The sequence below is a fragment of the Lonchura striata genome, chromosome 14, assembly GCF_050655825.1.
Source record: "Lonchura striata isolate lonStrDom1 chromosome 14, ASM5065582v1, whole genome shotgun sequence".
Lineage (NCBI taxonomy): Eukaryota > Metazoa > Chordata > Aves > Passeriformes > Estrildidae > Lonchura > Lonchura striata.
Genome location: NC_140716.1, coordinates 3,758,723 through 3,782,211, shown reverse-complemented (window position 1 = coordinate 3,782,211; position 23,489 = coordinate 3,758,723). Strand labels below are relative to the sequence as shown.

The following is a 23,489-nucleotide window of genomic DNA, read 5'->3' as shown; positions in this document are numbered from 1 at the left end:
GCCGCCCGCCGCGTAAACAAGGGCCCGGCGGGGATGCGGCGGGGTCGGCGCGGCCGCGGCGGCCGCGGCTGAGGGAGGGGCGCAGCCTTCCGCAGGTGCTTCCTCGTCCTTCTCTCTCCCCCCCCCCCCGCCGGACGGGTGGTGGCGAGGGCTGTCCCGCCATGAACTTGGCCGGGCAGAGCGGCGACGCCGGCAGCGGCCATCTGCTCTTCGCCAACTTCAACCAGGACAACACGTAAGGGGGGCTGAGGGGCGCGGGCTGAGGGGCGGCGGCGGCCTGGGGGGCTCTGGGCCGGGCGGGGCCTGCCGGGGTCTCCCCGGTGCCGCTGTTCCCATGGCGGGAGCGCCGCTGGAGCCGCCCGGGGCCTCGGGGCCGGAGCGGGGTCCAGCAGGGGCAGGGCCGGGAGCAGCCCCGGAGCAGCCCCGGTCAGCCCCCTCAGCTCCCCTGAGCCGCTCCTGGCGGGGACACGGGCCCTGGCGTGCTGGCAGCGGCGTGGTGCCCTCTCCCTCCCCGCCAACTTCTGCTCCTGCCTGGGGAAGGGGATGGAAGCAGCTCCTCGCTGATGTGGAGCCTGGCATGACCCCCCCGAGTCACCCAGGACGCGCAAAGACTTCATCCAAAAGTTCCTCACAGCTGTCTTTTGATACAGTTCTTTTATTGTCGTTGAATCAGTGAGACTCAGGCTTGAAGGTATTTTTATGAGCCCATGCTACTTTTGGTTTTGATTTAGAAAAGAGGCCTTTCTCTGATCCTTGAAACTGCACTTCCTCGGGTTCGGATGGTTCAAGCTGCACGTCTCGCAAATTACTTAATCATTGCAGCCTATTTAGATCAATTAGTGCATATTAGTTTTTATGTGGGGTACTATAAAGCAGTATTTTTAATTTAGGAACCCCCTATTAGTTGGGATTGGAGCACTGAAGTTCATTTAAAGAAGGATTTGATTGTCTTAGAGGCCTGTGAGATAAAACTGGGGAGGGAGTAAGAACTGAAAGAGCTTGTACTCGAGAAAGGGGTTTTGTTTTAGGAAGTGAGTAAGAGGAAATGATCTCAGGTTGGCATCACAAAGCATAGCCCACGTGTGTGGTGGAGGGTTTGTTGGTTTTATTTTTTTTTCTTAACGACTTGTTCTTTTTGCAAGCAACAGTATCTTGCCCTGATGAGGGAGATCTGTGCCTGTCCTTAGCAGGCATATGGGAGTTGTGAAGGTGAGAAGGTTATTTCTAGTGGCTGCCAAGCAGAGTTACATCACAGCAGGACAGACTCTGCTTTTTAGGCTTTGAGGGGGGTGAAGAGATGAGCAGGTTTGAGACAAGAGACTCTGGCAGTAGATAAGTTGTGGTGAATGATGGGGGAGCAGTAGTGCTCTGTCTATTTGTAAGTAAATCATTATCTCTGTGTTGATTCAAGCCAGAGACTGTGCAACTGCTTTTTACATTTTTTCAGTGGGTGCCATATAGAGCTCACTCTGTCCATATAAAACATGCCCAAGTTTTGCTCAGCTATCAGTCCTTATCAAGTCATAATAACTAGGGGATTTGCCACCTCTTTTTTCTGCAACTTATAATGGCCATTATATAAGTTTTTGAAGTTCAGCTCTGTTCTCCAGTGTGGCACCTCTGCCTTTTCAGTTGCACCTTAGCTTTGTGGAGACCTTTATGTACCTAAAGATCACTGAGTTGTGACCAAAAAAACCCCCTGAATTTGAACAAGAGTTGCAGGTTGGCTTGAGAACAAAACCAAGACAGAAATAACAAGAAAACAAATACAGCATAAGTTTACCTAGGTTTTGGCTTGTACACCTTGAAATCTTTCTTCAAGGAGCTTAAAGGAGTTTATAGGGAGAGCAAAGGAACACCTGGCTAAAGATTTAATTCCCCAGCTGGTTGTGCTACTGCACTACTTTTCCCATTTCATTTTTGTAAATAACCAAAACATGTTCTTTGACAGCTGGTTTATTTTCTTTTTTTTTTTAATTTGGTGTTCTAATATCCATTGTTTCTATAGATGATGTTTTTAAAAAACAGGATTTATATATAAGTCACATTGAGATTAGCTGATGAGAATTTTGGTGATGTATCTTTTATGTGAGGCAGACCTGGCCCATAGATCTTTGCAATTCCAAGTTTTGGGTTACTAGGTCTTTTGTGTAATTTTTGAATATTTGTGAATTCAGGTATCTGATGTAGCAATGACAGAAATATCAAAAGGCTTCTGTTAGTATTTTTGTCTCAAAATTCTGAGATTAATTTAAAAGGCCACTTGATTTGAGATAAAATGAGGTGGATGCTGATGTGGAATAATCTCTTCTTACTAACAGTATCTTAAATAAAACTCCCCAAGAAAAGTAGTAAGTATAAGACCAGTTTTGCAGATGCTTTTTTGAGCAGCTTCTCACTGAAACACTTGTCTGATGTGCTAAGTTGCCCAAACAACCAAGTTGCATTCAAGTTCCTAAACTGAGTAGAATTTAGTGGTTGTGTACATTCTTTAAACAGAAGTTTATTAAATTTTGTTCCTGTTTCCCACCCATGATCTCTCCTAGTTTCTTGAGTGGAGAAAGAAGGCAGCTCTTTGAGTTTATAGTATACTAGTATATATTCTATATACTATTTTATATACTATAATATATATATACTATATAGAATATATATGCTATACATCTAGGAGATCCTGATTTACCAGGTGAGAAGAGCTGAAAAGAACTTATTAGAATTACTTACACTTTCTCATGCTGGGCCTCAGAAAGCTCACCTGTTTTCAACTTTTACAGGTAACTGGAGCCCTTCTCCAGACAGGCAAGGTAAACAAATGTATATTCTTTCAGGCACTATATGAAAGACAAGCTTTGTTTATGTCTGCCCAGTCAGTAGAGCTCACATCATGCTTTAAGGTGCTTCAGTAATTAGAAAAATTGCTGACAGACAAAACTGGAAAATAAATGACATGGGCTCATTGTTGTTACTACATTTAAAGCTTTTACCTTCACCCTAATAAGGTGCCTGTTGCACTCAGGCTTAACTGTCTTGCTTACCTGCACAGCAGAGCCAGTTCCTTGTCTTAGGAAAAGATGGGGCTTGTTACTGCTGAAAAGAAGTACCAAGCTAACTTTTCTTTGCTTTATGAAGATTTGGTAATTAGGTACTCTCTCCTGTAGAAAGATGAGCTTCAGGATGGCTCTCAGTCTTGGGAAATTGGATTGCTGGTAGTTAGAAGAATGTTGTCATCATAAAAGCTGCTGTTGCTTTTCACAGCTGTTGCAATCGCTGGTGACTGAAGCAGATATCCTCTATCCTGCTTTTAGTCGCTTGGTTTTCCCAGGCTTGGCTAATATTCATTCATGGATGCTGTGTGTAGTGACATTGTCTCTTGGAATAGTATCTGCATTATTGCAAGTGTTGTCTTGCCTGTTTATCCCACATTGCCCTAAGCTTTATTTACATGAGAGTTTTGAATTACTGGCTGGGACTGGAACCCTGCCTGAAAACGCTTCACCTATAATGCAGCAGAAGCGGTTGGTTTGTGGCTTCTCTTTGATATAATGTTTTCATTAGGTAAAAACACAGAGAAGGGTATTTTCAGAAGATGTTAGTGTGCTTGTTTTGGACTGAGCCCTTTTCCCCAGTGAATCAATCATTGCACAACTTGGCATGACTGGCGTTCCCTGATTGAGAGGCAGAAGCTCCAGCTTGCAGATCAAAGTGGAGCAACCCATCGGAATTTGGGTGTCCCAGCAAAACCAGGCAGTGGAAGCTTGTGGGTGGCCTCTGTGCTATGTAGGTTTTACAGCTGCAAATCTTTAACAGTGGATAGCTGGGAAGAAAAACCCAAGTGCAGTTTGTATTACTTCTGGGAAAACTGCTAAAACTGACCATAGATACGTTTATGAAAAATTAAACACCTCACAAACTCATAGAAGCTTTAAATCTCATAAGGGAAATGGTAATGGATTAGAAGTTTGTGACTTTTTAAGCAAAGCATAACTTCAAGATCCCAAAGCTTGTATGTATCTATATAATAGGTAAAACTTTCAGTATTTAAACTCTTGCACAGTTATTCTTTGGAAGTACTTAGAAATGGTGTTCAGATTCAATTTACAAATACGCACCCACTTCCCCCCACCCACAAAAAATAACCCCACCAAAAACCTGCTTGCAAAATAATGCGAGTGGGCAGACTAGAGAAGTTTTAGTCATCTTTTTTTAAAATAAGTAATTGTGTGACAGCGTTTGGAAACAAAGTAGTCACTGGAGTTTTGAAAGCAGACTCCTGATGAAAGGGGAAAAGAAAACCTTGTGTTCTGACTTCTAAGGAAAACACTGGTGTGTGCCTTATTGGCAAGGATTTCTTCAGCCTCTGCTTTCATTTATGTGTGGAGTTACACATGACATGTATCACTCCATGTATTTCTTCTTTCCAATTTAATTCTGCCCTTTATTTCCAAAATAAATCAATTTCATTTTACATTGTGAGCAAATGCTACTGTCTCTGTATGCACCTGGCATGCTTTGTATCCCAGAAGCTGTATTCTCATTCCCTTACTCTGTGATGTTTGGATCTCTGTAGTAAACTGATTGTGGTGGGAGGAACAAGGGTTAGATGCTGAGCATTCACTCCTCTGCCTTTGTTTCTCCTAGGTTCAGGTGTCCTTCACCCGTGATCCTTGAGGACAGGAGAGCTCTCTATTCCAAGGAGACTTTAAAGCTAAACACAGACCAAAAAAAGGAAGGACAGAGCGGGCACGTAGCTCCTACACTCAGGGAGGATAGCTGAGAGAGACAACCGTATGTTGTGTTTCTTGCTGTTGTTGCAGAGGGCACAGCAGCTGAGGGGGGCTGGTCAGAGGAACTATTCCTCAGTTTGTGACCATTTGGATGGGGATTTGGCCCAAGAATAGTGCTATTTACTTGGATTATGGACTTTCTGTTGTCCCAGCCTGTGTGTGAAGTGATGAGCAGGCATGGTCTCCTTTTGCTGTAGCAGATTTAAGTTTGAGTTTTCTTTTAATACAAGAATAATGGGAAAATCTCCTGTGGGTTGTCAGAAAGTTGCTGACAAAAATGTATGAAGTTCTGTATCTCTTTTCCAAAATAATGACCTTTGATATTACAACATGCCCATGAGATGTTACATCAGATATTTTGGAGGGGGAAATAAAGAAAGATACATTTCTTTAGTAATTCCTTAGCAGTTCATATGTCTTCGTTGACTTTTATTTCATCATCATCATTATTATTATTATTTTCCCCCTCCTCATCATAAGCCAAAATGTTTTGTCTGTGGAAATTTACATTGGTTTTGAAATGAGATGGAACATTAGTATAATGAGACTGTATCATAATGAAAGTAGGCTTAATTAAACAGTTATTTAAAGTAGTAATGACTTTTAGAGTCATGTTTATGCTGCAGCTGCAATTGATTTAATCTTTGGGAGAGCTGCCCTTGTTAGGAACTTTCTGATTAATGTAGAATATTTCTGATTAATAGTTAAGGTCCTCTGTGATATGGAAAGGGAAAAACTGGTTTTTTTTCCTTGCATATATATATTAAAGAAACAAAAGAAAACCTTAGGATTCTAACCCAGCTGAAAAAACTTGTTCCTAAAGAACCAGAGAGACTGAAGGAGCTGATTTCCCACTTTAGGTGAGTGCACTTAGAGTGAGTGCCAGCATCTTCCAATGAATGTGTGAAATCTCCTAGCACTGTTTGCTTGATGAGGATAGTTTTAATTATTTATGGTAGTCACTCTTCAAAATACTATCAAGATTTATGTAGTCTTGGATCAGTCTGCAGCATTATCTCTGCAAAAAGTGGAGAAACACAGTTCCATAAATCATAGCTATATTGATAATTTTGCACTGAGGAGACAGCCTTCGTGATGAAATAGCTCAGTCTACAGTCTAAAGTGTGTAATAGAGGCTGCACATAATAGAGCTAAAACCCACATGTGTATAGCATAACGTTAAGGGGAAAAAGCCATTTTAGAGAATATTTATTTTATTTTCAATTTCAGTCTCATCAGCTTCTGAAAATCAGTGATTATAAAGCATAACACCTATGCTGTAAAAGGAGCTTTTGATAAACCACAGCAGCTTCTTGTTGGCCACTGTCTATCTGAGCAAGAGCTGAATGGCTTATTGATCATATTTCTTCCCCATATGCTTGCACATTTTTGCAGAGGTGAGGTAATTTTGGCTAGGTCCTTGTTTTGTGGATTTGGCTGTGGGGTGTCTTAAGGGCTTAAGTGTAATATCAGTGCAGGGGAAGATGAGAGATTTAAATCACTGTGATTATGCTGGTATAATTCAGCCTAGTGGGTTCCTATTACATAGAAAAAGCCTTTTTCCAGTAGTTTCATATGAAGTAATTTAAGAGTACATTTAAAAAAAAAAAACCAAACCAACAAACCCTCCAAAAGCAAGACTGCTGTTCCAGAAGAAAAAAGGGTTATTTTGCAGTTACACTTGTACACTAAAATGGGTTTAATTATCTTGACTTGAACCGCTCTGTGTAAACAGATAATTTTGACTTCATCACCTCGATCCTGAAATAAATAACAAAAAGCAGTTGTCATGGATGGAAAGGTCCATTCTGTGCTTCTGCATTTTGGGTTCTACTCAGTCTAATGATTTTTATCATGTACACAATTCTTGTTTGCCATTGTCTACAGCTCATTTGAATGAGGTGTAGTCGTAGGACAAGAAAAATGGGCTTCCTTGCTGCTTTCAGTGATCCTGTCAGTAAAACAGTGATTCAGCAGTACTCTGTACTTAAAGCTGTAAGTACAATTCAGGAATCAGTTCTGCCTAGAAATACAAATAGCTGCTGTGTGGGGTTCTCCATGAGGATATCATCCTGTGTCTTTTGTGGATCATTTATATTGCAAGGAGTCTTGTGACTCCATTTATTTTTAAATAAGCACTCTGTGGAGTGCTTGTTTACCTTTGCAAAGTGACAGTTTTACTGTCATTCTTTGTTAAACTTTCTTTTGAGGAAAGCAGTAGATGATATAAGAAAAGCTGACTCATTGCTTTGTTTTACCAAATTAGAGGTTCAGGGTTTTGTTTTTTTTTCACATAATGTGAGTTTTTGTTGAGTTGTACAAAAGTAGTTGAGCAAAACCACTGAAGTGTCTTTGGTGATTAATCAGATGGAGACTGCTGAACATTGCTGATTTTGTCTGAAGGAAAATTAAATTCAATATTTCTAGGATAACTTAGAGAAGCAATCATAAAACAAAATTTTGTTGCTGCTCCTCTATCTTTAAGGCTAATATGCTTTTTTAATATCTTGGTTATTGAATCTGTGGAATTGAATCTCTTGCTTGCATGGTTCATGTTTTAAATTTGAAGGTTTAAACCCTTCTCAAACATAATTTCCTAACCAGATTGTGCCAGTTGTATTTTCTTCTAGAAGAGAAGGTCATACCATCCTACAGAAGTTGATTTTGTAGCTTAATTTCAGAGGGTGAACTATATGAGGAGGCATTTTTAATCTTCTGGGTATGCTGAAATTTAAAAAAGACTCACTTTGGAGCCACAAGTGAAAATACAGAAAGAACATGAAATCTAGGAATCTTCATTGTAGTCCAAATGCAGTATTAATTGTCGGTACATCTGAATTGTAGAGAATCATCTTGCTGAGTTCACAAAGGCATTTTTGGCAGCCTGACTGGCACGGTTGGATTAGAGCCCTGTGTTGAATGACTTGCCACAGTTTAGGGTATCAAAAATGTATTTTATTGGAATTTTTCTCCATGTCTCTTGGCACTAAGGAATATATTAATTATAAGCATATTAATGCACTTCTGTAAAACTCTATTGACTCTTAATTTTCTTTATCTGTGGCATAAAATCTTCCTCCAAAATGGGGAGGGGAAACAAGAATGAGCTATTGTCCACTGACTTGATGTGTAAAGACGTGCAAGACAGGCTAAAGGTTTTTCTAGCTTAAAATTTAAGACCTGCCTTTGACTCTGTCTGGAAAAGCAATTAAGTGGTCTGTGACCGAAGTGTGAAAATTGAGTAATGGAGGAAAGAAGGGGTTTTAGTCAGATTTTTAATGTTCTGCTATTGTTCAATCTGTTTAACATCAGTGACTGGCACTTTTCAGAGGGTGCCTCTGATCAAAGATTCAGTATGAGTATTTGTAAGACTGAAACCTGACAGTGGGGGTGCTAGAACATCATCACATAGAGCCAGAGAAAATTAGAGTTGGCAGTCTTTAATTACTTTTTTTTTTTTAATATGAAAATTCCTCTGGGATGCTCAGGGACGGTTACACTGTAAAGAACAAAAATCCCCAGACAGCCCAGTTTAAAAGGTCTTGGAGGTCACCTCTAATGATGAGGCAATGATGTAATTGGTTTGCATTACATTATTCAAGTCATCATCTTCCCTCCACACTAAAGCTTTTAGCCTGTGTAGAAATCACCAGTGAGAATTGGGCAGTAGGTTTACTTTAGGCTGTGAACTTTCATTTCATGAATGTGAAACACATTTCCACACCCAATTTCTGTAATTCTGAAGCTGTTTGGTCTAATCAGAATTGAGGAAGATGTCTGTGTCTGTTATGGCTTTTTTGGACAAATCTTTTATCACTTTCCTTACTGAGCTAACCCAGCTGGAGGTTTAGAACTGGGTAAGAATCTCTCCAAGGGTAATCACTGCTGGTGGAGTTGATGTTCCTGACTGGCTTGTTTCTTTTGCAGGTCCCTTGCAGTTGGCAGTAAATCAGGCTACAAATTCTTCTCTCTTTCTTCTGTGGACAAATTAGAGCAGATCTATGAATGCAGTGAGTATCTTTTTTTTTTTTTTTTTTTTTTTTTTCTCATTTTCTAATCCCCTTGGTTGGCTTAATGTGGGAAAAATAAGAAATGTTTTGCTTTTTCACAGGTTGTTTGAAATTGGTATAAAAGGAACCTTAAGTGTAAATATCACACAAATACAGTAATTGCCAGCAGGGTAAAACTATGAATCAGTGATCTGTATTTAAATTTAGCTGGTATGGTACAAAATTTGGTAGAAGCTATGAGCATTCTGCTTTTCTAATAATGTCCAGCCAGATTTTAGCCAGGTTATGTATTATTTACTCATGTGGGAGTGTCTTTTGGATCTTTATACTGGCTCTTGGGACATGGAAGCACTAATATACCCTTATCAAATAAGAAAACAAAGCCTTAAGTATATTTTTTTACCCTAATATTTCCTATTAGAATATTATTCTTTACCATGCTAGCTGCAGGCTTGCTCATCCAAAAGGGCAAATAACTCAGATTCCCATAACTTCTCAATGGTGATCATAGTTGAATAGGATCTGAGGTGAAATGGATAGAGGCCTGGGTGAGAAGTGGTATCCCCTGTTCTGGCAACAGTTCACAGACTTCCCTTTTTTGAGATGCTAATAAGTCAGCTATGAATTCTATGCATGAGTATCCTTGCTTTCTTGTAAACTCCATGTGAGCAGGTGGTGCCAATTGCTGTGATGTCAGCATTTATAGTGGGATCCCATGACAGAGCTGTCCTCAGACTCCATTCCCAAAGTGACCTGACCCTGTGGCATGTTAAGTTTGGAAATGAGGTGTGATTCAGATCACCCATTACCTGGGATGACAGCCTGCTTCTCTACACAGTCAATGGAGAGAAGTAATTGTGAGGTTCAAATTAGGCACCCGTGGTTGGATTAAACTGTGTTGTAGCTACATCTTCCTATTTGAGTCATGGTCTGGTTGTACTGGTTAATAAGTGCCTTGGATTCCATTTTCTGCTGTGGAGTTTATGTACCTGACCTCTGCAGTATGTCAGGCACTTACAGTGGCTGGCCTGGTGTCACCCCAGAAGATTCAGTGAAGATGATTCCCTGTTACACAAGACACTGAAAAATATCCTGTGAGGTCAGCTGCACTGGCCAGGACTGCATCTTCTGGGTAGTCCTTGAGAGAAAAAGTACAGATTGGATAAAGTGCCTTGTTCAACATCCTGCAATAAGCTGATAAAAGCAGCTCGAATTGGAATTTTGACCTGCTGATTCCAGTCTTGTCTTCAGACTGTTCTGGGATGCTTGTATTGACTTAAACTCTTGGGTATTTTAAGTTTTCTGAGCGTTAAGTCTGTGAAAGCTGAGCAGAGAGTGTGAGGTAACACTTAGTAGAATGTTTTGGGTTGGAAAGGACCTTAAAGATCATCCAGTTCCCCTATCCCAGGTTGCTCCAAGCCCTGTGCAACCTGGCCTTGGACACTTCCAGGGATGGGGCAGCCACAGCTTCTCTGGGCACCCTGTGCCTTACCACCCTCACAGGGAAGAATTTCTTCCATATACTGAACCTGAATTTCCCCTCTGTGAGTTTGAACCCATTACATTTTGTCCTCTCACGATAAAAAATCCAGTCAGTCTTGGCTAAAAGCAGATTCAAATATTGTGAGGCCTTAATTTTCTTTGTGTGAGTCAAATAATTTTCAGTCTTGGACTTGCAAACCATGCCTGTTAAAACTTGATATGAGGGTGGAGAGCTTCCTGTGCATTGGGTACCTCCTTTCCTCAAGGAAGGGTATCTTGAGGCCTCCCAAACACAGTGCCTCCCACTTCCCAATTTAGTTTAAGTGGATGTAAAGACTTCTTGTGTTGAGTGAGCACTGTTAAGGACCCCTCTTCTGGAAGACTGATCTGCTAACTCTTGTGTAGGTGTTTAAACTAAACTGCAGAATACGCCTCATCTGTCTTGTGTTTGAGAGAAACACAAAAAAAGGTGGGAGATTTGGCTGCTCCCATCACTGACTTCTCCTGTGACTGCAAATCTCCTGACTCCCTGTGCAGTTGATCCCACTGTAAAAACAAGCATTAGATTGGAAGGTGCTTTAAGGCTTAATGAATGCTTCTGACATGCTTCATGTTCTTGGATTAAAAATGGAATAAAGGCACAGCTGATCATAATCTAGCTGGCTCTAACCAGCTCTTGTCTGTGATGCTACATGCTTGTGTTTATGAAACTAATCTTGTTATGTGTTTGCTTGTTCTCCCCTTGCTGCTGATACTTAATTTGTTTTGCAGTTCTTTTTGTTCTTACTCTGTTTTGAATCTGAGTTTCTGGCAATGTTCAGTTGTGTAGTGTAAAGGAGATAATACTAATAGAAAAAAAAACCCTGTGTAACAGCATTGCTACAGGGCTTTATTGCTGCTAAACATATGATTAATTCAGGTCAGCTGAACATAGGATGGGCAGTATAGCCTGGTACCCTGTTGAATAGTTGCTGTTGGGAAGCATAAATTACTTGGCAGCTGTGAAGAGATTTTATCTCTTCTTCCTGTTAAAGGAAGACAAAGGAGCAGAGGTGCATCCTGTATTTTAGTGTGATTTTAATTAAATGCCCATCACTAAGCCTTTCTTTAAAGGTAACCGTCTGTATTATTGTCTGTGTATGGTGAGACTGAAGTATTATCAATACCTTTGAGGCATTTTGCTTATTTAAAATTTTTTCTTCTGTCTGGTGGCATAGCTGTTGATAGTGCTGTTCCCTGTGTGCCTTCTGTGCTGCCCACCCTTCCCATCAGTGCAGCATAGGACAGCACTATTTCCATCTGAATCCCTGCTGCTGTTCTTCTGAAATACCAGTTCTCCTGCCTGCCTGAGAGGAGGACAATTCCCAGAAGCTGTGTCTGCACACTTGTCCCTGGATGGGGAAAGAAGCTGTGCTCACCCTGGAGCTGGGAGCAGTCAGACTGTGGGGTTTGGGTCTCTGAGTGCTGATCTTCTGACTCTTTTACAAAGATGTCACCATTCTGAAGGATTTTAGATGGAAAGCTGATCATCCATCCTGTAAAAATATTCGAGTCTTTTATGTAGCTACTCTGATTCAAGGGACACAGACCTCTGCATTTCAAAGTCTCTGCGTACATTTATTGAAGCCAGTTTTTGTATTTCTTTTTCATGTGTTTTGTGTAGTATCAGAAAAATGGAGAGCAATTCCTTGAAAACAAAGTAATTACTAAAATGCATTATCCCTCTTGCATGAGAAAATTGAATTTTCAAAGCCTCTGTGAGCGGTTATGTCTTCTCTGGAAAAGTACCATATTAAATACAAGATGTAGATAAAAGTCAATTATGTATTGTGGAGTACTGAAAATGCAGATTGTAAACCTGCTCCTTTTTCATAAGTAGCCTGTTTCTCTCAAAAAAATGGAACATTAAATATTTTGTGTTCGCTTTCTTGAAATAACTGTCCAGAAAAAGCACTTTGAAAGCAGATGTGTCCACACTGATGGCAGTGTCATGTACTGAGAATGTTGAACAGAACTTTTTTCATGGAGTTTCTGTCACTGCTGATGGGAACAGTGCAAATTAATCATTTAATGTTTCTCTTGGCCAAAACAGAAGCCTTCAGAAACAAGCTCTTTTGGGTTTTTTTTTTTTGTTTGTTTGGTTGGTTTTTTGGTGGTTTCTTGTTTGTTTGTTTTGGTTGGTTGGTTTTTTTTGGTTGGTTGGTTGGTTTTGGGGGTTTTTTTGGGGTTTTTTTTTTGTTTTTTACTGGCTGTTCTATGGTTTGGAATGTGTTAAGCATTGAGCTAATCCAGAAGCTGGCTCCTGAAAATTTTGTTTTGATGGATCAAGGCCAAAGGTTCGAGTCACTTGTCTTGACTGGGCTCTGTAATAAAAGGGCAGGTGTAGCCAGTGGCTGTGAAAGAGCTGCAGAGCATGGTAAAACTCTCTCCAGCATCTCACTGCCCTGAAATCTGTATGCACTGTGTTCCTGGGGTTTTGGAGAAGAGCTTTATGGGATGGAGAGGGAGGCACAGATGCCCAGATAACTGGTGGTGGGACTTGGCCTCCTGCCAGCATGGTCCAGTGATGTGCTGTGATCAAATGCTCTGAAATTATCTTTGCCAGGGATCCTGGACTCTCCTCCCTCCTGCTGTCTCCTCATGCAGGGATTTGTGTTCCTCCTTTGCTTTCAGTGCTCCCATAGTAGAAGCACTTGGCAAATCTGATGTTTTATGGCTCTGCATGAATGCTGGGCATCAATGCACAAATTGCTCTTAGGGCCTGTCAGGTAAAAGACGGGATGTGTGGAAATTGCTAATTGGTGGCTGCAGCAGTCTTGTGGCAAATGAGTTTCACCAGCTTCTCTGAGTACTGTAACCTTTCTTTCTTCATAGAGGGGTAAATGGAAATGCCAAGGGTTTGGGTCATCAGAAACCCTTTCAAGCATAATACAGCTTTAAAAAGAAAACCCAAACCCACACACAAAACAAAGCCTTCCTAATTTTTCTGCAAAGATAAAGAAGATAATAAAATCTGGAATTTGACAATTTTCTTGGTCTTGTAGATTTGGGAATTTTTTTGTGTTGGATTCTGGGCATGGGAAGTAGACACTGTTCTGAAACATAAACTTGTGTGACACCTTGGGGAGAGGTTAGGAAATCTTTGGAAATCATTACTCATTGGGTAGATTTTCTGCTTTAAAAGCCTGTCCCATGTCCCACCTTGACTCTGAGCTGTTGTGGCAGAATGTTTGTGGTGTTAAACTGTATTTTTACATAGACTGAATCTATGATTCTGTGATTTTCTTAAACAGTATTTTCTGTTGATATGCATCATTCTTCTCCCCTGAAATGTCCCTCTGTATTTTTCCTCGTTCCTGTGATTCCTCAGCTGACACAGAAGATGTGTGCATTGTGGAGAGGCTCTTCTCCAGTAGTCTGGTGGCCATAGTTAGCCTTAAAGCTCCACGCAAGCTGAAAGTTTGTCACTTCAAGAAGGGGACAGAGATTTGCAACTACAGTTACTCCAACACCATCTTGGCTGTCAAACTCAATAGACAGGTGAGAAGTGGTTCTACCTAAGTGGAAATATGGAAAAGGGGTTGTGGATCTTATTTCCTCTGCTGATTGATGTCTCTTCCTTTAGCGACAGAATTGCTATTTGAAATTTAGTAGTACTTTTCCAAGTGTGGCTTCTGTATGGAATCTCAGTACTTGTATTTAGTTAAGTATTTTTGGTTCTTTGTTTATGTATTTACTTGGGGAAATACCCTAAGTAAGCTGGGCATGCTTTGACTAGGAGGTTGGACTGGAGACCTCCTGAGGTCCCTCCCAAGTGTGAATCACCCTTTCTTTCTAAATGTGAAAGTATGTAAGACTGACACTTTCTCTTCAGGCCAAAATTCAAAGTTATCTATTAAATTATTATTGTTCTAAGTGCTGTTTGCTGAATTCCTCTCAAAAAATAAAATCTAAAAAATGTCATGCAACTGGTGAGTTTTTTAAGCACCTGGAAGCATAGTTTGCTGTATGACTAAATCATTAGTAGGCTCTTCAGCAAGTATAGACTTCTCTGTCTTTAGCCAGTTCATTCAAACTACAGAGAATGGCATCTGGAGGAGAAAACCTTAATGTCTGACTTTGCCCCCAAAAAATGAGTGTGGGAGGAGGGGTTTCCTGTTTAAAGTCATGAGAGAAAGAGTGGGTAATTTGATTTCTGTCACAGGGAGTTAGTGTAAAATGAGTAATGTCTAGTTAGTCATCCACATGTAGTCTACAAAGTAAATGAGATAATGAAGAACTTGGTAAGAGTTTTTAAAAAAGGCCATTCACAAATGATTATGGATAAGTTATAGGTTTTATGAATGGTTAAAAAGTCTTGTCTGTTTTCTCTGTTTAGCAAAAGGAGAAAGTAATTTCCATTATTTCCACATGTAAATTGGTACAGAATAAGAATTAAGTGAAGGCTTCTGGCTTGCTGACTTAAACTCGTACTGGGCGTGTTTTCAGTTTGCACTGGTGAGGTTGAGGGAAGGGGGGTGTAGTGCTTGTGTCAAGAGCTGGATTTTGTGTATTATCTGTCAGACTCTTCTCCCCATCGGGTGGGTACAACCTCTTCTCTATTGGAAGATACCTACTGCATTTTGGGATAGAGTTTTTTTAGGATTGCTAGATCCGCATGAACTCCATTTTCACATCACCATTTTGTCCTGTTTCCCTTTTCTAGAGGCTGATAGTATGTCTGGAAGAGTCTCTTTATATACACAACATACGAGACATGAAGGTATTACATACAATCAGGGAGACACCTCCCAATCCTGCAGGTAAATGTGATGGTAGAATCAGCAGAACTCTGAAAAGTGCTTTTTGTGTCAGTGTATGAGGTTCTCTACAGGGAACTGTGGTGGTGTTAATTCTGCTTTCAAATACAATAACAAATATGAGTGTTGTCTGAAAGCCTTTAGTTAGATCCAGCTGAGAACAAGTAGCAGACTCTGCATCTTCCCAGTATTTTGGTCTCCTGGGGTGGATGTGTTGAAATGTTAGGAAAAAAACAGGAGAGATAAAAGCTGGATTTTGACAGCACTTGGTATAGTTAAAGACTTTGTCAGGTTAATACTTTAGGAATCATGGCAGACAAGGGAAGCTCTGCTGTTAATCAGTTATTGTAACTCTATTGGTATTCTTCCTTTTCTGTTTTATATTAAACAAACTTATGCTAAATAGTTGCATACATGACAGGTTGACTCTGAGATTAATCATCTTTATTTCTATTTCTGTTGATAATTTGAGTTGTTTTTGTAACATTCAAGCACAGGATCAGGAGGTTTTACTGCATAAGTCCTAGAATTTTCCTGTTTCTAATCCTGTATCTGCATCCCTTCTAGGGTTGTGTGCTTTATCAATAAACAATGATAATTGCTACCTGGCCTATCCAGGAAGTGCAACTATTGGAGAAGTACAAGTCTTTGACACCATCAATCTGGTAAGAATCTTTGTATGCTGTTTCCACCTGTAAAGATGCAGGTTTTGAAAATGTCTTAACTTGCTCAGGGAGGAACTACTGGACACTTAGGTTTCTGAGCAAGTTTGCAGCGTCTCTCACTTCACAGAATGTCAGCAAAGAAAATACACGTGCTAATACTAGATTTGATTGAGTAGAATTGGGCAAATGGGTGGAACCAAGTAATTTCTATTTGAATTGTCTTCCTGCTGCTTGTACTTGCTATGCATATGCTTCAGTGATAATTTTATGTACTTAGTTACTGGAAAAAATCTTGAAGCTGTTGTCCAGAAACTAAAAAACATATTTGCCTTGAATGTGCTTAAATATGCAGTCACTTGTAGCTTTTAACCTGTACTGTTCTAAAGTTCTGTTTTATTGATTCACTGCAGAGAGCTGCCAATATGATCCCAGCTCATGATAGTCCCTTGGCTGCTTTGGCATTTGATGCAAGTGGTACTAAACTTGCCACAGCCTCAGAAAAGGTAAGGGAGATTTTGATTGCCTTGCTAACAGCGATAAACATCAAATTTGTCATTAAGTATTTTAAGTGTGCACAGTTCCATATGCAAGTGCCAGAAAAGAAGGCTTACAGTTAAAATGGGAAATCTAAGTTAAGATCTGTTAATGATATTTGACACAATTTCCATGCTGAGAAATGCTGGATAATAAGGTTATTTAAATAAAACATTTTAATCTGGCTGTAATTAAGGCAGTCCTCTGAGTGTTCCTCCCTTTAGTGCAGGATATTTAATAGAAATTAGTTGTCTTGTTTTGATGCTGTCTTCCTAATGAAAACAAGACAGTTAAAATCCAGATAGAGAGAAGTGCCTTGCTAGTCTTTGGCATGTGATGACAAATTGTTCATGTAATGTGTGTAAATTAGAGAGTCTGAAGCCTCTGCTCTTTCAGTAATAAGCTTAGACTATAAAGGTGTAACTGATTGCACCTGATAAAGGCACAAAGTGTCTAGTGTGCTGGTTTTCATGATCAAATGTGATAAGAAGGGCTGGTTTGGATGCTCAGCTTGTTCTCTGCATTAATAGCTCCCACCTCTTGTTTCTGTACTCTTCAAACACATCCTACAAACCAGCTCTATAAATACGTCATGTAGTATCTGGGCTGCATCACAGCAATGAGTTAACAGCAAAGAGGTTTGCTGCTTCTAGTTGTGCTTACTAGAGCTAGTACACAATGAATGAACTTGAAATGAAAAATGATCTATTTATACTTTTTTTCTTTGCAGGGGACAGTAATAAGAGTGTTTTCCATTCCAGAGGGACAGAAACTGTTTGAATTCCGAAGGGGAGTGAAGAGGTAAAGTTCAGCTGGGTTAATTACCTGATGCTCATTCCTTATGGTTGGTTTCCAGTGTGTTCAGCAGTTGAGCTGGCATCCTGATTTTTTTGCCTGTTTCATCTTCATTCATCCCTGCATGTATGCTTAGAACAGTTTCAGCTTGAATGTTTTCCAATTTCCTTCCTTTGGACTTGACTATTCTACAAATCAATCCTGTCAGAATTGTACTCTCTCTTGCCTTTTAAAATTTATTGGTGAGGGAACTTGTTTAAAGTGGGTCACCTTTTGTAGGATACATTGTATTCTTATGGAAATTGGAGGCAGTACATCTAATATTCTTACTCTCTTCTAAATCCTTCTAATGCTGTGACCATCGATAGCCATTGTGCAATGGTGTTGTGATTTGTGGCAGCAGAGTAACTCTGTGGTTCTGCTGTACTTCATACAGGGTAAGACTGAGTTCAGATTGTTACTAATTGATCCCATATCTGGTAAACATAGAGCTGAACAGCATTAGTCTTATGCTTGAATAGCTTCAAGAAATTATCAGAGAATTCAGAATGCTAATTATTGAAGGGTGTTTTTTGTTACTTGCAAAGTAGTGGTGGCTTTAGAAATCTTCTTAACTAAGCTAAATAGTTTGACTTCTTTGTTTTTCTTCTCTTTTTGCCTTTTTCCCAGGTGTGTGAGCATCTGTTCATTGGCTTTCAGCATGGATGGCATGTTTCTGTCTGCATCCAGTAACACAGAGACAGTGCATATCTTCAAACTTGAGACTGTGAAAGAAAAGTAGGTTTCAAAGGGACCTTAGATTTTTTTCAAGGAAAAGGATTAAAAGTTGACTGTACTCAACAGAATGAGTTCTCAAAAGTGTGGACAGACTTCTTTTGAACTTTTATTGTAAAGTAAAGGGCATAAGAAGTCACTTATGAATCAGCAACTGCAGTTGAGCTGTGTACTGTTCTCCCACTGAGTAGAAAAGGTGTTTTCCTGCCAAAGAGAACTTGGCCATCCTTCACAGAGGAGTGTGGAGCAGTTTTAACATTTTCAGTTACTTTTGTTTCACCTCCTCTGACATCCACGTGGGAAGAGCTATGTCAGCAATGCCTTCCAGCTGCATATAGGGGGCTTTAAAAGACACCAAGTTGTAAAATGTGTATTTATGATTTGAGAGGACAGTCTTAATTCCATTTCAGTGGAAGTTATTGGAAACAATGATTTGCTTACTGATAAACAGATTAATAAAATCCTGAAACATGGTGCTTTCCAGTAGATTCTGCTCTTGTATAATGAATGTTATAAAATGGAGTCTTATATGCAGAAGTATCAGTTTACAATCAAACATGCTTAAATAACAAGCTGAGGGTATTGAAGGACACATTTTGTCCTGTAGTATAAATGAAGTGTGTTAGGATTCTCAAGGGTGTTAGTTATTTCTGAAGAGAAACAAATACTTATTATCTTTTAAAATAAAATGTTTTAAAGTGTTTACACACTCTTCTCTCTAAGGTGAAGGCAAAGTGGATCACTTTTCTCTTCTGACTTGTAGACCTCAGGAAGAGCCTACAACCTGGACAGGTTACTTTGGAAAAGTGCTGATGGCCTCAACGAGCTATTTGCCCTCTCAAGTAACAGAGATGTTCAACCAGGGTAGAGCCTTTGCTACAGTCCGTCTGCCCTTCTGTGGGCACAAAAACATCTGTGCACTTGCCACGTGAGTACAGAAATGGAGCCTGCACTCCCCACCCTGCTGGGTTGTTTGGGCTCTGGAGAGGCTGCCACTGTAAAACACAGCTTCATCTGCAGCAGAACACAGGTCACCTGTGATCATTGTAGTCTAAGAGCAACGTGGCACAGCTAACACCTCTCAGTCCTGTGAGAGAAGGAGGAAAGGGCATAACATTTAGATAGGAATAGCCCATTTCTAAGAGTTGTTTAAAGTTGTCTTTTAATTTTGAATCAAGAATATTGAGAACAGACCCGTGGGCTTTTATGGCATTTGTTTCCATTAGTGCTATGGGGAGCAATAGTGTATGTTGTTAGTGAATTGCAAAATTAGGCAATCCAGCCTAACCATTAAAGAAGTCTTTGAAAGCAAGTTCATATAATTCTGGTCTCTAAAACAGCATAGCATTCATTAAAGTTAATTTTGAGGACTAAATCTAATCTTTTATTCTGTCTTCCTCAAAGGCAGGTCCCATTTGGCACAGCTACCAAAGTAATAAGCTGAGCAGTAGTAAACTTACTTTGTAGGGGTTTTATTGTTTTTATGCTAAATTGACTTCATGTCTGTGCTCTCACTCCTCTGATCTCAAAGCACCCTTTAAGCAATAATTAAGCTTTGTAACATTTCTCAAATAAGTAAATCCTTCCCGTTAGACTATTTGTCTCTGGAATTGCACAAAGCTTGATAACAGGACGGTAACTTCTGAATCTGTTTTACTGAGTTATATGTAAATGCTTGATTCCTGTGGCATCCTGTTAGCCCCAAAATGTGGTTATGCTACAAATCTTTTACACACAGCTCTTTCCTGGGTGCTCTGTTAACAGCATTCCCTGTCCAGGAGCAAATATGTGGAAAATAATGCCTTAAAGTCATTAGAATCATTTAGGTTGGAAAAACCCTCTCAGATTGAGTCTAACCAGTAAATCATGGGAAGGGAGGAGAACATGTTTTCGTATGTTATTAAATCTTTTATATAATAATCTGTTATTTAATTACTTCTGCTCTAAACCTTTTTAGAATCCAGAAGATCCCTCGTTTGCTGGTGGGAGCTGCTGATGGGTATCTCTACATGTACAACTTAGACCCCCAGGAAGGAGGCGAGTGCACACTAATGAAGCAGCACAAGTAAGTCCATGTTAGCTGAGAACCATTGTATTTTATTTCTTCTCAAAATCCAGTTTCTTCTCAAACCTAGGTCTGTTCTGGAAAAGTCTAACTTAGAACAGCTCATTTCTTTAAACTAATCTTTTTCCAGACCTCTGACATGAATGAGTAACTTCAGAATCCCCCTGAGCCTTCCCTCCAGGTATCCCCTACACCAAGCACCACTTTACCAGCAGAAACTTAACCCTGTCCAAGTGCAGGGAGGGATCAATCGCTGTTCTCTCTGTGCTCCTGTTTCCTCTTGGCACTTTGAGTTGAGTTACTTAAACAAGAATTTGAAACGCGTGACACCGTCCTTTTCATCAATAAATGAAGTGGTTACAAACATGAGAACTTACTCTGACTTCACAGAGGGGAAACTGGCCTATGAAATTATCCCTATTCTCTCTCTGCTGGTGTCCTTATTAAACTTCCTTGCATATAGGCCAGGCAGCTGGTGTGCTGTAATAGTACTGTAGAACACTTAAGAAATAGGACAACAGAGTTTTTCAGTAAAGGTTGGCAGGAAAAGCTAGGGTAATACAGTCAAATTACTTGATCAATCATGGAACTAAAGATAATAATTTGTGATGATAATTCAGGTTTGCAGCTTTGGTCAACCTACAATTATGGTCAAAAACCATACATTTATCTGAACATTGGAAGACATGACCTCTGGTTAGAGATGAAGTGAAGCCTCATAGAGGGAAGCTTTTACCAAGTTGTTAATATTTGAAATGCCTGAATACTTTCTTTAAAGGGCTTTCTGGTATCTGTGTCAGAAGCAACCACTTCTATTGTGACAGTGCTCAAGATAACCTACAATATTGCTGATTGGAATGGGGTGTTTTACAATGCAGTCTTGTTTTGAGTCTTCTTTTCCTACTATGAGCTACTAGGATTTAGATCCTGATGCTGTGTCAGAGGCAAACATATTGCTGATGAGTCATCAGAAAAATACCAAGTGTCGTCAGGTACTTTCTGTCCAGGCCTCTGGAATAAAGGGACCAAGTTCCTCCTGTTGCACTTCTATGTACGTTATTCTTACACATCAGATGAAATATTTTGCTGTAAGCTGCCAGCTCGAGCTGTCTTGTGCCCAGGCAGATGACCTCTCCAGCTAACCCCTCTCTTCCTGGCAGGCTCGATGGCAGCATGGAGCCCGCCAACGAAATTCTGGAGTCTGCATCCCACGACCGGCCGCTGGTAGCGCAGACATACAGTGCCGCTGTGACTAAAGGTACATATGTGCCTTCCTCACCCAGCAGGCATGGTAAGGAGAGGGCTGGGAATGGGGCAGGGAGCACCTCTGCCTGTTGCTTCCTTCTAGATGGCTGCGTGAGCTGGTCCACGTCCGCACCGAGCTTTGCGTAACCGCGCGTGCGAGGTGGAGCCTCGGTGAGCAGTAGGAGAAGAGCACTCGTGGTGTGCAGTAGCTTTCTGTAGATGGGCCGCTTGTCTTTGCTGCTTTCTGGGTAGAATCTTGTCTTGAGTTGTGGTTGATGGCTGTAGTGATAGTTTCGGTTTTTGCCACATGGTTCTTGAGGCAGTTCTGCACCTGGACCTTGTGCAAAGCATCTGAATTATAGCCCTGCTCTTTTTTTTTTTAAAGAAATTTTTTATGAAAGGTTGATAAATGCTGCTGTTGTTCCTTTATGGGAACAGTGACCTTTTAGCCTGATTCACTGCTCTGATAAATCAAGAGGATGAGAACTTGGTTAATGCTGCAGCTCTCCAAGTCAGTGGAGCTTTTGCCACGTCTGGCACCCAGTTTAGTGCCTCGCTGCAAAGGGAGGGCATTCAGCACATGACAACGTCTGTATTGCATCAGTGGAGGCTGAAAACAGCAGCCCAAAGCTCCAGTGTGCATTGCACACACACAGAAGTTTAATTTTGATCATGAGCTGCTCTTGGCTTGGAGAAACAGTCATGAAACACAGTCATGATAAAAACAAACATAGGGTGGCAGTGAAACTATTTGAAGTAATGCCTGGTACTTCAACTCCACTCATTCACTCTGGATCCAAGCCTTAGTTTGTTGCTGCTGATTCCCCAACTCCTTGTTCCTTTCTCTCCAGCCTATACGGATGACCTGGGTGCTGTGGGTGGAGCTTGCCTGGAAGATGAAACCAACTCACTTAGATTGGACGAAGACAGTGAGCATCCCCCCATGATCCTTCGGACAGACTAAACTTGGACCTGTGAACTCACTCCTGAAGCAGAGAACACTGGCTTGACGTTTCTTGAGGAATCTCGTGTTATGCTGCTATGAACTTTGACATGAGTTGGGAGAGAGGATGACAGACTCTTACAGTTTTAAGTCATAGCTGTAGTTGTAATTCTATACAATTGGAAAAATACATGGTTTTCAACTCAGTGGCTTTTAATCTTGCTTATCTATTTTAGCTGTGTTTATTTTTTTTTGTTGCCAAAACCTGCTGTTTGTGCAGCCCTCAGAGCCTACTTAGCTTTGCATGCATTCATGTGCCAAGCAAGCATAGGAGGGGGAGAGAGAGAGAGAGAAGCCACTTTATAACAAACTCAAGTTTGTATTTTTTTAATATATGTATATAATATTTAGCCTATATAAGGAAGGAGTAGAGAAGTGGTTCTGGAAGCTGAGACTAGTTCTGCACTGACAAAGGTCCAAATGGTTCCCTGTGCATGGGCTTGCAGGCATACCTAGTGACTGACATGCAACCTTTCAAATGCAATGGCCTGTTTTTTTTGGGTTCTCCCTTCCCTTTCCTGGACCATTTTGTTAATTAAAATTCCTTCTGAATGTTGTGTATTTGTGGGACTGTTCTGTTTGTTGGGATGGAAAACTGGAAGTGTTTCCCTGCATAAGGATATAGAATATAGAAAGTGCCTTTACAGGGAAGGAAAGGAATTGCTGCAGGAAGAAGAGCTAGAATGAGGGAAGGATTGTTAGAGAATCGTGTCTGTACACCTTTGGTGCTTGGGTGTCTGTAGCCTGTGGTGGCTGATAAGCTTGTGGGTTTTTGAGAAAAGACTTGGAAAGCACTTTCTTTCTTTCCTGTAGATTGTCCTGTTTCCTTGGCAGAGTAGCAATAACCTTTTTTTATACCTTTTTAAATTATCCAAAGCAAGGATTCTGTCAGGCTGGAGGGAAGTCCCTGTAGAGTTTGGCAGCCCCACTCTCTAAACAGCCTTAAGGTTTCCTGCTAGAAGGCTCCCAATTCCTGCTTCTCCTCCGTCTGGGGCTGAGTATACTGCTCTAATACTGAAAGTTCTTGATTTTTTTTTTTTTTTTTCAGATTCTGATGTAAATATAAATGATTTGAAAATTTAATTTACTTCTGGGTTCTCTACTTCTACATAACAATGTTTTTCTTTCTGTTTTTTTTCCCCATTCCCCTTCTCATCAGAGTACCTCTTATAGACACATTCAAGGACTAATAGTTTCTTTGGCAGTTTTGGAATAAATCCTTAACTGCCCTGACACTGACTAGGGCTTTCCAAGGCTGAGTAGTGCTGCAGACTATTTTTAGGGTTGTAATGTGCCTTCTCTTAAGTCTTGGATAACAGTTATTGAGCAAGTG

The 23,489-nt window shown here is 40.5% G+C and overlaps 1 protein-coding gene and 2 long non-coding RNA genes across 5 annotated transcripts; all 3 read left to right on the top strand.

Moving 5' to 3' along the window:
• On the top strand, positions 1 to 22,713 carry WIPI2 (WD repeat domain, phosphoinositide interacting 2). Of its 3 annotated transcripts, none has more exons than XM_021549481.3 (12): positions 1 to 235; positions 8,712 to 8,794; positions 13,647 to 13,816; positions 14,982 to 15,078; positions 15,643 to 15,740; positions 16,151 to 16,243; positions 17,005 to 17,075; positions 17,739 to 17,846; positions 18,607 to 18,771; positions 19,801 to 19,908; positions 21,069 to 21,166; positions 22,005 to 22,713. In XM_021549481.3, exons 1-12 carry the CDS (start codon positions 162 to 164, stop codon positions 22,115 to 22,117), a joined length of 1,278 nt encoding a protein of 425 aa, XP_021405156.1. In that variant the 5' UTR covers positions 1 to 161; the 3' UTR covers positions 22,118 to 22,713. The 3 variants fall into 3 exon arrangements, with proteins under 3 accessions (XP_021405156.1, XP_021405150.1, XP_085448273.1); XM_021549475.3 differs by having other exon boundaries at positions 21,069 to 21,199; XM_085592147.1 differs by having other exon boundaries at positions 21,069 to 21,324.
• LOC146766059 (uncharacterized) lies at positions 2,771 to 4,785 on the top strand. Its single transcript, XR_014958512.1, has 2 exons — positions 2,771 to 2,804; positions 4,639 to 4,785. It is a non-coding gene; the product is annotated as an uncharacterized LOC146766059 (long non-coding RNA).
• Positions 3,745 to 4,102, top strand: LOC146766060 (uncharacterized). Its single transcript, XR_014958511.1, has 2 exons — positions 3,745 to 3,882; positions 3,921 to 4,102. It is a non-coding gene; the product is annotated as an uncharacterized LOC146766060 (long non-coding RNA).
• Positions 22,714 to 23,489: the final 776 nt, after the last annotated feature.

Bases quoted from the DNA above. Each gene is read 5' to 3' on its own strand.
- WIPI2 (XM_021549475.3), top strand. From the start codon at position 162: ATGAACTTGGCCGGGCAGAGCGGCGACGCCGGCAGCGGCCATCTGCTC. The intron at 16,244-17,004 runs GTAAGGGAGATT...TTTTCTTTGCAG, and splicing joins TTGCCACAGCCTCAGAAAAG to GGGACAGTAATAAGAGTGTT. The intron at 17,847-18,606 runs GTAGGTTTCAAA...TCTGACTTGTAG, and splicing joins CTTGAGACTGTGAAAGAAAA to ACCTCAGGAAGAGCCTACAA.